The following is a 13,342-nucleotide window of genomic DNA, read 5'->3' on the forward strand; positions in this document are numbered from 1 at the left end:
AATTGAATTTACCACAGTTGGACTCAAATCAAGTTGTAGAAACATCAAGGATGATCAATGGAAACAGGATGCACCCGAGCTCAATTTAGAGTCTCAGAGTTTGAATACTTTTTTAATAAGGCATTTTTTTTTAATACATTTTCTAAAATCCTGTTTCTTTTTGTCATTATGGGTTATTGTGTGTAGATTGATGAGGATTTTTAATTTATTTAATCCATTTTAGAGTAAGGCTGTAACGTAACAAAATGTGGAAAAGGTCAAGGGGTCTGAATACTTTCAGAATGCACTGTATATGGCTGAAAGAGCTTTAAATATGTTACAAAAAACATGGATGGTGCCCTCCCCCTGGTAGTGCACTGTGGACCAGAAGATTACAGGCTCTGATCGTGCAGATGACCTTTCTCTAAAAAAAGTATTTATAGCCCTGGTTTTCATGATGTGATCAAGATGATCCAAACACATCAAGGAATCAGCTCGGGTAACAAAACAAAATGCAAATCACTTTTAACATGGCGCAAACTCTGCCCACCCCGTGAACCAGGCAAGCTATAAAGAAATCCCTTTAAAAAAGGTGCCACCTGTAGAACAACAAACATGGCTGAGTTCAACACGAAGAACTACAAACACGGCTCCTCACGACATCACAATACAAATAGAAATGAAAAAAAAGAAAACACTGACACTGTCATTGGCTATTTGTTTTGTTTATTCCTACACACACAGCTTTCAAATGTAGTGTTTCTCATTCACCCTACTTCCTTCTGAGTGGCTTTGCGAGGGGATGAAAGGAGAGGGAGGAGAGAGGGATGAAAGGAGAGGGAGGAGAGAGGGATGAAAGGAGAGGGAGGAGAGAGGGATGAAAGGAGAGGGAGGAGAGAGGGATGAAAGGAGAGGGAGGAGAGAGATGAAAGAGGGAGGAGAGAGATGAAAGAGGGAGGAGAGAGATGAAAGAGGGAGGAGACAGGAAGGGTGTGCGTCGGCTGTGTAAACCACGGGGGGTCATTCTCTGCGTCCCAAATGGCACCCCATTCCCCCTACATAGTGCACTACTTTAGACAGAGCCCACGTGCCCTGGTCAAACACAGTGTATTAGAAAGACAATAGGGACGCAGCGTTAGTTAGGCAGCACCATCCGTACCTGTCATCTCGTCACTAGTTCATGGGAGCAGTTGGATTAAAAGCCACAAGGCTTTCATATAGGTAGAAAGCAGGAAGTTATTCAACAGGTGTGTGTGTGTGTGTGTGTGTGTGTGTGTGTGTGTGTGTGTGTGTGAGTCAGAGAGAAAGAGCGAAAGCAGGTCAATGTTGTCCCTGACTAAACACAGATCTAGGATCAGGTATTTTATTATCTTCCTGCTAGCCGACATTAGAACCAGTCGGATAACCTGATCCTAGATCTGTGGTGAGGGAGGCAACGTCTGCCTTGAGCAGGGGGACCAGAAACATTATCAGAAATATCACTCCGTTACAATATCCATACTAGCATACTACATAGCATTAAACCAATGTATTGGGAAGTACATCCCAAATGGCACCCTATTCCTTATATAGTGCACTACTTTAGACCAGGGCCCTATTCCCTATATAGTGCACTACTGTTGACCATGGTCCATATGACTCTGGTCAACAGTAGCATACTATATAGGGAGTAGGGTGCCATTTGACCCGAAGTAGTATACTAGTGTGGACATTTGACATTGGGAAGCGTCCTCAAGGCTCAGACAAAGTCGGTGAAGTCGTCCACGGTGGAGACCAGTCTCTTCCTCTGTCCGGAGGAGTCCGTGTTGGAGCCTCCACCGCCGACCTGCTGGTAGGAGGACTGTTTGGTCTGGGAGGAGTGGCTCTGGGTCAGAGAGATACCGGGATTGGGACGAGACTGGATCTCCTCCTGGGCCTGTGGGGGGGAGAATTGAGTTGAGAAGTTGTCTGATTTCACAGTAGGACCTTGGCGATATGAACATGTCTCCTAATCACCGGGTCCTGTAAACACGCGTCTCCTAATCACCGGGTCCTGTAAACACGCGTCTCCTAATCACCGGGTCCTGTAAACACGCGTCTCCTAATCACCGGGTCCTGTAAACACGCGTCTCCTAATCACCGGGTCCTGTAAACACGCGTCTCCTAATCACCGGGTCCTGTAAACACGCGTCTCCTAATCACCGGGTCCTGTAAACACGCGTCTCCTAATCACCGGGTCCTGTAAACACGCGTCTCCTAATCACCGGGTCCTGTAAACACGCGTCTCCTAATCACCGGGTCCTGTAAACACGCGTCTCCTAATCACCGGGTCCTGTAAACACGCGTCTCCTAATCACCGGGTCCTGTAAACACGCGTCTCCTAATCACCGGGTCCTGTAAACACGCGTCTCCTAATCACCGGGTCCTGTAAACACGCGTCTCCTAATCACCGGGTCCTGTAAACACGCGTCTCCTAATCACCGGGTCCTGTAAACACGCGTCTCCTAATCACCGGGTCCTGTAAACACGCGTCTCCTAATCACCGGGTACTGTAAACACGCGTCTCCTAATCACCGGGTCCTGTAAACACGCGTCTCCTGTAAACGTGTTTTTAGCACATCATCAACATCTACTTTTATCTAACAGAAGCATTTAATACATTTCCAGGTTTGATGTTCTCTGAGGTTCTCTAACACTCACCAAGTAAGGTTGGTTCTCTAACACTCACCAAGTAAGGTTGGTTCTCTAACACTCACCAAGTAAGGTTGGTTCTCTAACTCTCACCAAGTAAGGTTGGTTCTCTAACTCTCACCAAGTAAGGTTGGTTCTCTAACTCTCACCAAGTAAGGTTGGTTCTCTAACACTCACCAAGTAAGGTTGGTTCTCTAACACTCACCAAGTAAGGTTGGTTCTGAGGTGCTGTAACTCTCACCAAGGCTCATCAAGTAAGCAGAGATACAAAAAAGGTTTCTCCACTGTCTGTCTGTGTGTGTGTCTGTGTGTGTGTGTCTGTGTGTGTGTGTGTGTGTGTGTGTGTGTGTGTGTGTGTGTTCTCACCCTTGTCCTGAGTCTCTTGATGTGTCGTAGTCTGGCCAGCCACTTGGAGGCGTAGGCATCAGATGGGTTTGCTCTGTACTGGTGGACCAGAGATGCCATCTGAACACACAGGGAGACATACAGACAGTCATGACAGCGTGTGCTGAATCAGCATGCAGATATCAACAGCAATTAAACATCAACTTTAATTAAATGTTCAGGTAGAGAAATTAGTTACGACTCTGTGTGTGTGTGACTCACGTTAGCGTGTAGGGCCATCTGTCGTACCAGCAATGGAAGGTTTTGGTCCGAGACTATCTTCACTACACTGGTGTCAACTAGACCCTCCAGATCTGATGGGTGGAGACAGAGACACAGGGGGGAGAGAGGGAGGAGAGGTGAGGAAGTAGAGGGAGGGATGAGAGACAGAGGGAGATATGGGGAAAGAGAAGGAAAAATCTGTCCATTTCACTTCAACAAATACTTAGGATTTTTTTTTTTTTATCCCCTTGGCTCCCTGCTTCATTATATACAGTTGAAGTCAGAAGTTTACATACACCTTGGCCAAATACATTTAAACTCAGTTTCTCACAATTTCTGACATTTAAATCCTAATAAAAATTCCCTGCCTTAGGTCAGTTCAGATCACCACTTTATTTTAAGAATGTGAAATGTCAGAATAATAGTAGAGAGAGAGATTTATTTCAGCTTTAATTTCTTTCATCACATTCCCAGTGGGTCAGAAGTTTACATACAATCAATTAGTATTTGGTAGCGTTGCCTTTAAATTGTTTAACTTGGGTCAAACGTTTCAGGTAGCCTTCCACAAGCATCCCACAATAAGTTGGGTGAATTTTGGCCCATTCCTCCTGACGGAGCTGGAGTAACTAAGTCAGGTTTGTAGGCCTTCTTGCTCGCACACGCTTTTTCAGTTCTGCCCACATATTTTCTATAGGATTGAGGTCAGGGCTATGTGATGGCCACTCCCAATACCTTGACTTTGTTGTCCTTAAGCCATTTTGCCACAACTTTGGAAGTATGCTTGGGGTCATTGTCCATTTGGAAGACCCATTTGCGACCAAGCTTTAACTTCCTGACTGATGTCTTGAGATGTTGCTTCAATATATCACATAATTTTCCTTCATGATGCCATCTATTTTGTGAAGTACACCAGACCCTCCTGCAGCAAAGCACCCCCACAACATGATGCTACCACCCCCGTGCATCACGGTTGGGATGGTGTTCTTCGACTTGCAAGCCTCCCCCTTTTTCCTCCAAACATAACGATGGTCATTATGGCCAAACAGTTCTATTTTTGTTTCATCAGACCAGAGGACATTTCCCCAAAAAGTACGATCTTTGTCCTCATGTGCAGTTGCAAACCGTAGTCTGGCTTTTTTATGGCGGTTTTGGAGCAGTGGCTTCTTCCTCGCTGAGCGGCCTTTCAGGTTGTGTCGATATAGGACTCATTTTACTGTGGATATAGATACTTTTGTACCCGTTTTCTCCAGCATCTTCACAAGGTCCTTTGCTGTTGTTCAGGAATTGATTCGTACCAAAGTACTTCATCTCTAGGAGACAGAACGCGTCTCCTTCCTGAGTGGTATGACGGCTGCGTGGTCCCATGGTGTTTATACTTGCGTACTATTGTTTGTACAGATGAACGTGGTACCTTCAGGCGTTTGGAAATTGCTCCCAAGGATGAACCAGACTTGTGGACGTCTACAATTTGTTTTCTGTGGTCTTGGCTGATTTCTTTTGATTTTCCCATGATGTCAAGCAAAGAGGCACTGAGTTTGAAGGTAGGCCTTGAAATACATCCACAGGTACACCTCCAATTGACTCAAATGACGTCAATTAGTCTATCAGAAGCTAAAGCCATGAAATCATTTTCTGGAATTTTCCAAGCTGTTTAAAGGCACAGTCAACTTAGTGTATGTAAACTTCTGACCCACTGGAATTGTGATACAGTGAATTATAAGTGAAATAATCTGTCTGTAAACAATTGTTGCAAAAATTACTTGTGTCATGCACAAAGTAGATGTCCTAACCGACTTGCCAAAACTATAGTTTGTTAACAAGACATTTGTGGAGTGGTTGAAAAACAAGTTTTAATGACTCCAATCTAAGTGTATGTAAACTTCTGACTTCAACTGGGTGTGTGTGATAGATATAGATAGATATATTATATATAGAGAGAGATAGAGATATATATAGAGATAGAGATATATATATATATACACACATCTCTATCTATCTGTCCTTGTTATTCATAACTTCCCTCCCTCTCACCTTTCCTGCACTGCAGGGTGACCAGGTTACTTCCGTAGTCCAGAGGCTTAATGATCACCTCAACAAAGTTAAACTGACCCTGGGACACAGGAGAGAGAGAAAGGAGAAAGACGAGAGAGACGAGAGAGACGAGAGAGAGGAAGGAGAGAGAGAGAGAGACGAGAGAGAGGAAGGAGAGAGACGAGAGAGACGAGAGAGAGGAAGGAGAGAGACGAGAGAGACGAGAGAGAGGAAGGAGAGAGACGAGAGAGACGAGAGAGACGAGAGAGACGAGAGAGAGGAGAGAGACGAGAAAGACGAGAGAGAGGAAGGAGAGAGAGAGAGAGAGAGACGAGAGAGAGGAAGGAGAGAGACGAGAGAGACGAGAGAGAGGAAGGAGAGAGAGAGAGAGACGAGAGAGAGGAAGGAGAGAGACGAGAGAGAGGAAGGAGAGAGACGAGAGAGAGGAAGGAGAGAGACGAGAGAGACGAGAGAGAGGAAGGAGAGAGACGAGAAAGACGAGAGAGAGGAAGGAGAGAGAGAGAGAGACGAGAGAGAGGAAGGAGAGAGAGAGAGAGACGAGAGAGAGGAAGGAGAGAGAGAGAGAGACGAGAGAGGAAGGAGAGAGACGAGAGAGAGGAAGGAGAGAGACGAGAGAGATGAAGGAGAGAGAGAGGAAGGAGAGAGAGAGAGAGACGAGAGAGAGGAAGGAGAGAGACGAGAGAGAGGAAGGAGAGAGAGAGGAAGGAGAGAGACGAGAGAGAGGAAGGAGAGAGACGAGAGAGAGGAAGGAGAGAGAGAGGAAGGAGAGAGAGAGACGAGAGAGAGGAAGGAGAGAGACGAGAGAGAGGAAGGAGAGAGACGGAGAGAGGAAGGAGAGAGACGGAGAGAGAGGAAGGAGAGAGACGGAGAGAGGAAGGAGAGAGACGAGAGAGAGGAAGGAGAGAGACGAGAGAGAGGAAGGAGAGAGACGAGAGAGAGGAAGGAGAGAGACGAGAGAGAGGAAGGAGAGAGAGGAAGGAGAGAGAGGAAGGAGAGAGACGAAGGAGAGAGACGAAGGAGAGAGGAAGGAGAGAGACGAGAGAGAGGAAGGAGAGAGACGAGAGAGAGGAAGGAGAGAGAGAGGAAGGAGAGAGAGAGGAAGGAGAGAGAGAGGAAGGAGAGGAGAGAGACGAGAGAGAGGGAGGAGAGAGACGAGAGAGAGGGAGGAGAGAGGGAGGAGAGAGAGGAGAGAGAGGAGAGAGAGGAGAGAGACGAGAGAGGGAGGAGAGAGAGGAGAGAGAGGAGAGAGACGAGAGAGAGAGGAGAGAGAGGAAGGAGAGAGGGAGGGAGGAGAGAGAGGAAGGAGAGAGGGAGGGAGGAGAGAGAGGAAGGAGAGAGAGGGGAAGGAGAGAGAGAGAGAGAGGGAGGAGAGAGAGGGGAAGGAGAGAGAGAGAGAGGGAGGAGAGAGAGGGGAAGGAGAGAGAGAGAGAGGGAGGAGAGAGAGGGGAAGGAGAGAGAGAGAGAGGGAGGAGAGAGGGGAAGGAGAGAGAGAGAGAGGGAGGAGAGAGAGGGGAAGGAGAGAGAGAGAGAGAGGGGAAGGAGAGAGAGGGGAAGGAGAGAGAGAGAGAGGGAGGAGAGAGAGGGGAAGGAGAGAGAGGGGAAGGAGAGAGAGGAAAGAGACGAGAGAGAGCGAGGAGAGAGAAGAGAGGGGGAAGTGAAGAATATGAAGAGTTATCATTATTTAATCAAAATGAACACAAAGAACAAAAGTGGGTGTGTTCGTCTGCCTGCGAGTGAGTGAGTGAGTGAGTGAGTGAGTGCGTGAGTGAGTGAGTGAGTGAGCGAGCGTACCTTGATGGTTCCCAGTTTGTATTCCTCTCCTGAGTCGTTGTAAACCACCATAACAAAGTCATTTCCGATGTGTCTCTTCTTGTTACAGCAGCCCTTATCACTGTCTCTGTTGGGCATCAGGGTGGCTATGTGGAAGATGGCTGAGGAGAGGAGGGGGGGGGGGGGGGGGGCAAGTTAGTGGACGTACAGACAGACTGACCCCTCTGTTGGGCATCAGGGCAGTGCTGTAACCCTGAACCCCGAGTAACACCTGTAAGTAGAAGTACACAGTCACCCTGCATGATGTCATCGTGCCAGCAGTAGGTAAACTCCCCGTCATCTCCATACTGGTCTAGACCCCCCAGGAAGATCTGGTCTGGATCACAGTCCTTCAGGTGGATGAGCTTCCCCAGGCCTGTCAGGAAGCCAGCGTAACGGTTAGAACCATACTCATTGGACAGGATGGACACCTCGTTGAATACCTGGGGTATGGAGCAGGGGGGAGGGAGGAAGGAGAGATGGAACGGGGGAGGGAGGGAGAGGAAGGAGAGAGGGAAAGGGAGAATGAAGGAGTCCGTTCATTAAAGGTTGTTTTGGTTGTGAATCCAAACTACCTCTAGAAGTGTCTTTCAGACTCATTTGTATCTTCCTCTCCAATCTAAATGTCGTCTCCGGTCCAGAGGGTTTACAGAGTCCTTGTGGTCATGTGCGGACAGAAGTGGACATTACATATTGTACCCACCCCAAAAACAGCAGAAAACCCAAGGTGGAATTTCTAAATGTGTTTGTACATCTGCAGTGTTTCTCTCGTTAGCCAAATGTCAGCTAACGGTAAGTTAGTCTAGCAGCCAGCTGTCTAAACCTGTAATAATCAGACCGATTGGCCCCCATTGACCTTCTCCAAGCCCCGTGGCAAAGTGTGTAGAATTGCAGGAAACTGATCACAAAATGTAAAGAATGTCTCTCCACTATGGCAATATGTCAACTGCAGGATATTTTACTCAAAAACGCCCCCCCCCCCCCCCCCCCCTGCTGTCAATAGGGGTGCCGCTAAAATGTTTTGCTCGCGAGATGGCGAGGGGCCCTGCATGTGTGGTACAGACGTGGGTACTAGACCAGCAAGCCACTGTGGCCAGCCCCTCCTGATGAGTTCATCAAAGCAGCCCGTCCCTGCCTTAAAGGGACACTGAGAGATTGTTACAGTGAAGCACTTCCTGTTTGAAGTAATTGCGCGAACACAAAATGTCCTTCATACTGCACACAGAGACATACACATGTTGATCTGATTCTGGAGAGGTAGAGTCCTCTGGTAGTATCCCTTCTCACCTGTCCAGCTCCTACAAACACCACTCCAATCTTATGGGTGTCATACGGAGGCATCTGGTCCAAAACCTTCACCGCTCTGTCGATCAGCTGGGGGGAGAGATGGAGGAGAGAGAGAGAGAGAGAGAGAGAGAACACACACGTTACAGTGCACACACACACGTTACAGTATAATCACTACTACACACACACACTCACCTGAGACTTGGGCAGCAGGAGAGGCTTGTTGGCCTCGTTGCCAAAGAAGGGAGAGTGGTAGAGCTGAAGGAACACAAAACTACAGGACAGAGGGAGAGAGAGAAGCGTTAGGAAAGGCTCTGTATGTGTGTGTGTGTGTGTGTGTGTCTGTCTAACCTGGGACTGAGTCCACTGGTCTTCTCAGTGTTGGTGGGTCCGGGCCGGGTGGTGTGGTACGCGTCTCCTCCTATCCTCTCTCTCCTGGAGGAGGGGGCCGACACTGAGATGGTGTGACCCCTGGGACGGTGCCCTCCGCTGGGGGAGAGGGGCCCAGGCTGGTGGGGCGCTGGGAACTCCAACCTCATCCTGGCTCCCTGGGAGGAAGAGGACCCTCCTCCTCCCGATGCCCCAGACAACCCCCCTGTCACTGGGGTGGAATCCCCACTCTGATTCTGTCTATTCACCCCTCCTCCACTCTCCACCTCTTTCTCCGCCAGGGACTGTTGTGGCTGGCTCTTCCCCTCCGAGGGTGACCCAACCCCGGGTGCCTCTCCTACTCCGGCCCCAGGTCCTGTTGTGGTCTTGGGGAAGGCCTCTGGTAGGGTCTGGAGCTCAGGGGAGGAGCTGGACTTGTTGAGGGTCTGGGTCCCAGGCTGGTTCTGGGTCTGGAAGGGGAGCTCTGGGCCTTGGCTGCCCGGGGTGGAGGGGGCCAAGGGGGGCTGGTCGATGGGGATGAACCCCTCACTCACCTCCTCCAGGGTGGACTTCTCATCATCCTGGCTGGAACTGGAGGAGGACTGAAGGACGGATGAAAAACATACTAAACATCAATGTCTCCCAATAACCACCTGCCATATTCTATTGTAAATCATAATTCTGTTTGGGAGGGGTCCTGGCTGTAGCCGTACTACTACTCCCCCCTGGCTGTAGCCGTACTACTACTCCCCCCTGGCTGTAGCCGTACTACTACTCCCCCCTGGCTGTAGCCGTACTACTACTCCCCCCTGGCTGTAGCCGTACTACTACTCCCCCCTGGCTGTAGCCGTACTACTACTCCCCCCTGGCTGTAGCCGTACTACTACTCCCCCCTGGCTGTAGCCGTACTACTACTCCCCCCTGGCTGTAGCCGTACTACTACTCCCCCCTGGCTGTAGCCGTACTACTACTCCCCCCTGGCTGTAGCCGTACTACTACTCCCCCCTGGCTGTAGCCGTACTACTACTCCCCCCTGGCTGTAGCCGTACTACTACTCCCCCCTGGCTGTAGCCGTACTACTACTCCCCCCTGGCTGTAGCCGTACTACTCCTCCCCCCTGGCTGTAGCGTACTACTCCTCCCCCCTGGCTGTAGCGTACTACTCCTCCCCCCTGGCTGTAGCGTACTACTCCCCCCTGGCTGTAGCGTACTACTCCCCCCTGGCTGTAGCGTACTACTCCCCCCTGGCTGTAGCGTACTACTCCCCCCTGGCTGTAGCGTACTACTCACCCTGCTGAGTGTTCTAGGGGGCGGGGCCTTGGTGATCTTGTCAGCAGTGATGTAGATGGGTTCAGAGGGCATGGCCTCAAATTTCTCTGCCTCTGGCCAATCAGAGGGGGAGTCTACGTGGCCCCTGACCCCTGTCCCCTCCTCTAGCACTACCACAGAGTCTACAGCAGGGGGTGACAGAGTCGAGATGGTTAGAGAGGGGACGAGGGACACAGATACCAGAGTCTACAGCAGGGGGTGACAGAGAGGACAGGGTTAGAGAGGGGACGAGGGACACAGATACCAGAGTCTACAGCAGGGGGCGACAGAGAGGACAGGGTTAGAGAGGGGACGAGGGACACAGATACCAGAGTCTACAGCAGGGGGTGACAGAGAGGACAGGGGACGAGGGACACACAGATACATGGCAACGAACGCAACAGCATACACACAAAAACGTCATTAATGAACACAGTACACACAAATTTAATAAACACACACAGACAAAGAAGCAAAACTCACAAAAAAAACATTACACACAAACTAAACTCCCTCTACTTTGCACCCTTATGTTAATATACAAACTACTAGCTGTAGTATACCAGACCATCACTAAGTGGTAACACACCTCCTAAACACACACACACACACACACACACACACACACACACGCAGGGAGACAGATCGAAGAGCAGACTTGCAGGCAGCAGCATATCAGTCATTGGCTCATCATCATCGGTAACATCGATTTGATGCGTCTTCAAACACGTGTGGTCGGTGGGTTCACTTTCTCTACACACACCAGCCCAGACCTCATCCTCTCAGCCAATGGACATTTAAGATACTGACAGCAACAGAATATTACAATGAACACTTAGTACCGTGACACCTCACAAAACATAACATTATTGGGTGGTGTGGTGACCAAAATTGTATCCCTAACACAAAATGGTGACCAGAACTCAAAATGGCCACCAGAGAAGCCAGAAAGAAGTGTTTGTGTCCTGGATGAGGTCTGTCTTGACTACTCTGTTACTATGTAACATGCATAACCTCTATGACGATGTCAAGGGGTGAAGAGTCAGAGGTTAGAGGTAAAAAAGGACAGGAAGTACATTCCAGGGCCACAGGACAAGGGGTTGGGCTCACATGTTAGAAAGAAAAACATCAAAGTGTCATTAAATTATCATGAACAAATCCAGTCATAGGATTGATTCATCTTGGCGGCGGGTTGATTAATCGATTGAAACGATTGGCCCGTGAGTTTGTTTGTGTAATCATCTCTCTCCAGCGGTGGCCCGACATGTTAGTGACACGCGATGACACAGGAAGGGGGGGGCACACATATGTTGGGGCATAGGAGGCTGGTGAGGGGAGGATGCGCTCACAGTAATGGATGGATCTGTTTGATATACCATTCATTCTGTTACTGTTCCATTACTATGAGCCCATCCTCACATTTGAAGTGCCATCACTGGTTTGGGGTGACGCGCATGTTGGGAGCGTGACCACGCTGCTTGTACCTGCCCAGGAAATGCTCCGTTGGAGCCGTCCCGGAACTGGGGACGGGGCGAAGGACAGACCCAGAGAGGAGAGAGAGCCCACTGGACGAGCCAGGTCGCCAATCAACACAGCAGAGCCAATCACAAATCAGCATGACAGGAAATGGAAAATAAACCAATCCAAAAAAAGATGAAGAAAAAATGAATTTACAATGGAAGGAAAACAGGAATTAAAATATGTAAAAAATATGATAGTGGATAAAATATCAAATTACATTCACAATATATAAAATAGGGAACTAGTAAAAAAAAAAGATGTGAATCACACGACAGACAATAATGGAACTAGCAATGTGTGGTGTTGTGTGTCTGTGAGAGAGGTCTAGCACCATTTCATCTTACAAAACCAGAACAAGAAACAGTGTTTGTTCACGAGGATCAAACTGAGCAATGTGCATCTATGATCTGATCTACAAATCACCCAGCTTCTAAATTAACTGATATTTGACCTCATGAGCAAGCGAGCCGAGAGAGCGCCGAGAGAGAGAGAGCCGAGAGAGAGAGAGAGCGCCGAGAGAGCCGAGAGAGAGCCGAGAGAGCCGAGAAAGAGAGAGAGCCGAGAGAGAGAGCCGAGAGAGCAGAGAGAGAGAGAGCGCCGAGAGAACAGAGAGAGAGAGAGCGCCGAGAGAGCCGAGAAAGAGAGAGCGCGCCGAGAGAGCCGAGAGAGAGCCGAGAGAGCCGAGAAAGAGAGCCGAGAGAGAGCCGAGAGAGAGCCGAGAGAGAGCCGAGAGAGAGCCGAGAGAGAGCCGAGAGAGAGAGCCGAGAGAGAGAGCCGAGAGAGAGCCGAGAGAGAGAGCCGAGAGAGAGAGCCGAGAAAGAGAGAGAGCCGAGAGAGAGAGCCGAGAGAGCCGAGAAAGAGAGAGAGCCGAGAGAGCCGAGAAAGAGAGAGAGCCGAGAGAGCCGAGAAAGAGAGAGCCGAGAAAGAGAGAGCCGAGAAAGAGAGAGCCGAGAAAGAGAGAGCCGAGAGAGCGGAGAGAGAGCGGAGAGAGAGCGGAGAGAGAGCCGAGAGAGAGCGGAGAGAGAGCCGAGAGAGAGCCGAGAGAGAGCCGAGAGAGAGCCGAGAGAGAGCCGAGAGAGAGCCGAGAGAGAGCCGAGAGAGAGCCGAGAGAGAGCCGAGAGAGAGCCGAGAGAGAGCCGAGAGAGCCGAGAGAGCCGAGAAAGAGAGAGCCGAGAAAGAGCCGAGAAAGAGCCGAAAGAGCCGAGAGAGAGCCAAGAGAGACGAGAGAGAGCCAAGAGAGACGAGAAAGAGAGAGCCGAGAGAGACGAGAGAGCCGAGAAAGAGAGAGAGCCGAGAGAGAGAGAGAGAGAGAGAGAGCCGAGAGAGAGAGAGAGAGCCGAGAGAGAGAGAGAGAGAGAGAGCCGAGAGAGAGCCGAGAGAGAGCCGAGAGAGAGAGCCGAGAGAGAGCCGAGAGAGAGAGAGAGCCGAGAGAGAGAGAGCCGAGAGAGAGAGAGAGCCGAGAGAGAGAGAGAGCCGAGAGAGAGAGAGAGCGAGAGAGAGAGAGAGAGCCAAGAGAGAAAGAGAGAGAGCCGAGAGAGCGAGAGAGAAATAGAGAGAGAGTCGAAAGAGAGAGAGCCGAAAGAGAGAGAAAGAGAGCCGACAGAGCGCCGAGAAAGAGAGCGCCGAGAGAGAGAGAGAGAGCGCCGAGAAAGAGAGAGAGAGCGCCGAGAAAGAGAGAGAGAGCGCCGAGAAAGAGAGAGAGAGCGCCGAGAAAGAGAGAGCCGAGAGAGAGAGAGCCGAGA

The 13,342-nt window shown here is 49.9% G+C and overlaps 1 protein-coding gene across 1 annotated transcript in view; it reads right to left on the reverse strand.

Annotated features, from left to right (window-relative positions):
- Nucleotides 1-688: 688 nt before the first annotated feature.
- The window catches only part of LOC106564303 (tuberin), a 67,002-nt gene continuing 54,348 nt past the window's right edge, over nucleotides 689-13,342 (reverse strand). Inside the window, 11 exon segments of the mRNA XM_082966897.1 lie at nucleotides 689-1,894; nucleotides 3,016-3,114; nucleotides 3,256-3,347; nucleotides 5,287-5,365; nucleotides 7,099-7,238; nucleotides 7,373-7,559; nucleotides 8,404-8,490; nucleotides 8,599-8,677; nucleotides 8,755-9,374; nucleotides 10,062-10,222; nucleotides 11,564-11,644. Coding sequence (XP_082823023.1) covers nucleotides 1,718-1,894; nucleotides 3,016-3,114; nucleotides 3,256-3,347; nucleotides 5,287-5,365; nucleotides 7,099-7,238; nucleotides 7,373-7,559; nucleotides 8,404-8,490; nucleotides 8,599-8,677; nucleotides 8,755-9,374; nucleotides 10,062-10,222; nucleotides 11,564-11,644 — 1,802 coding nt within the window. The 3' untranslated portion in view covers nucleotides 689-1,717.

The sequence above is a fragment of the Salmo salar genome, chromosome 02 (assembly GCF_965601325.2).
Source record: "Salmo salar chromosome 02, fSalSal1, whole genome shotgun sequence".
NCBI lineage: Eukaryota > Metazoa > Chordata > Actinopteri > Salmoniformes > Salmonidae > Salmo > Salmo salar.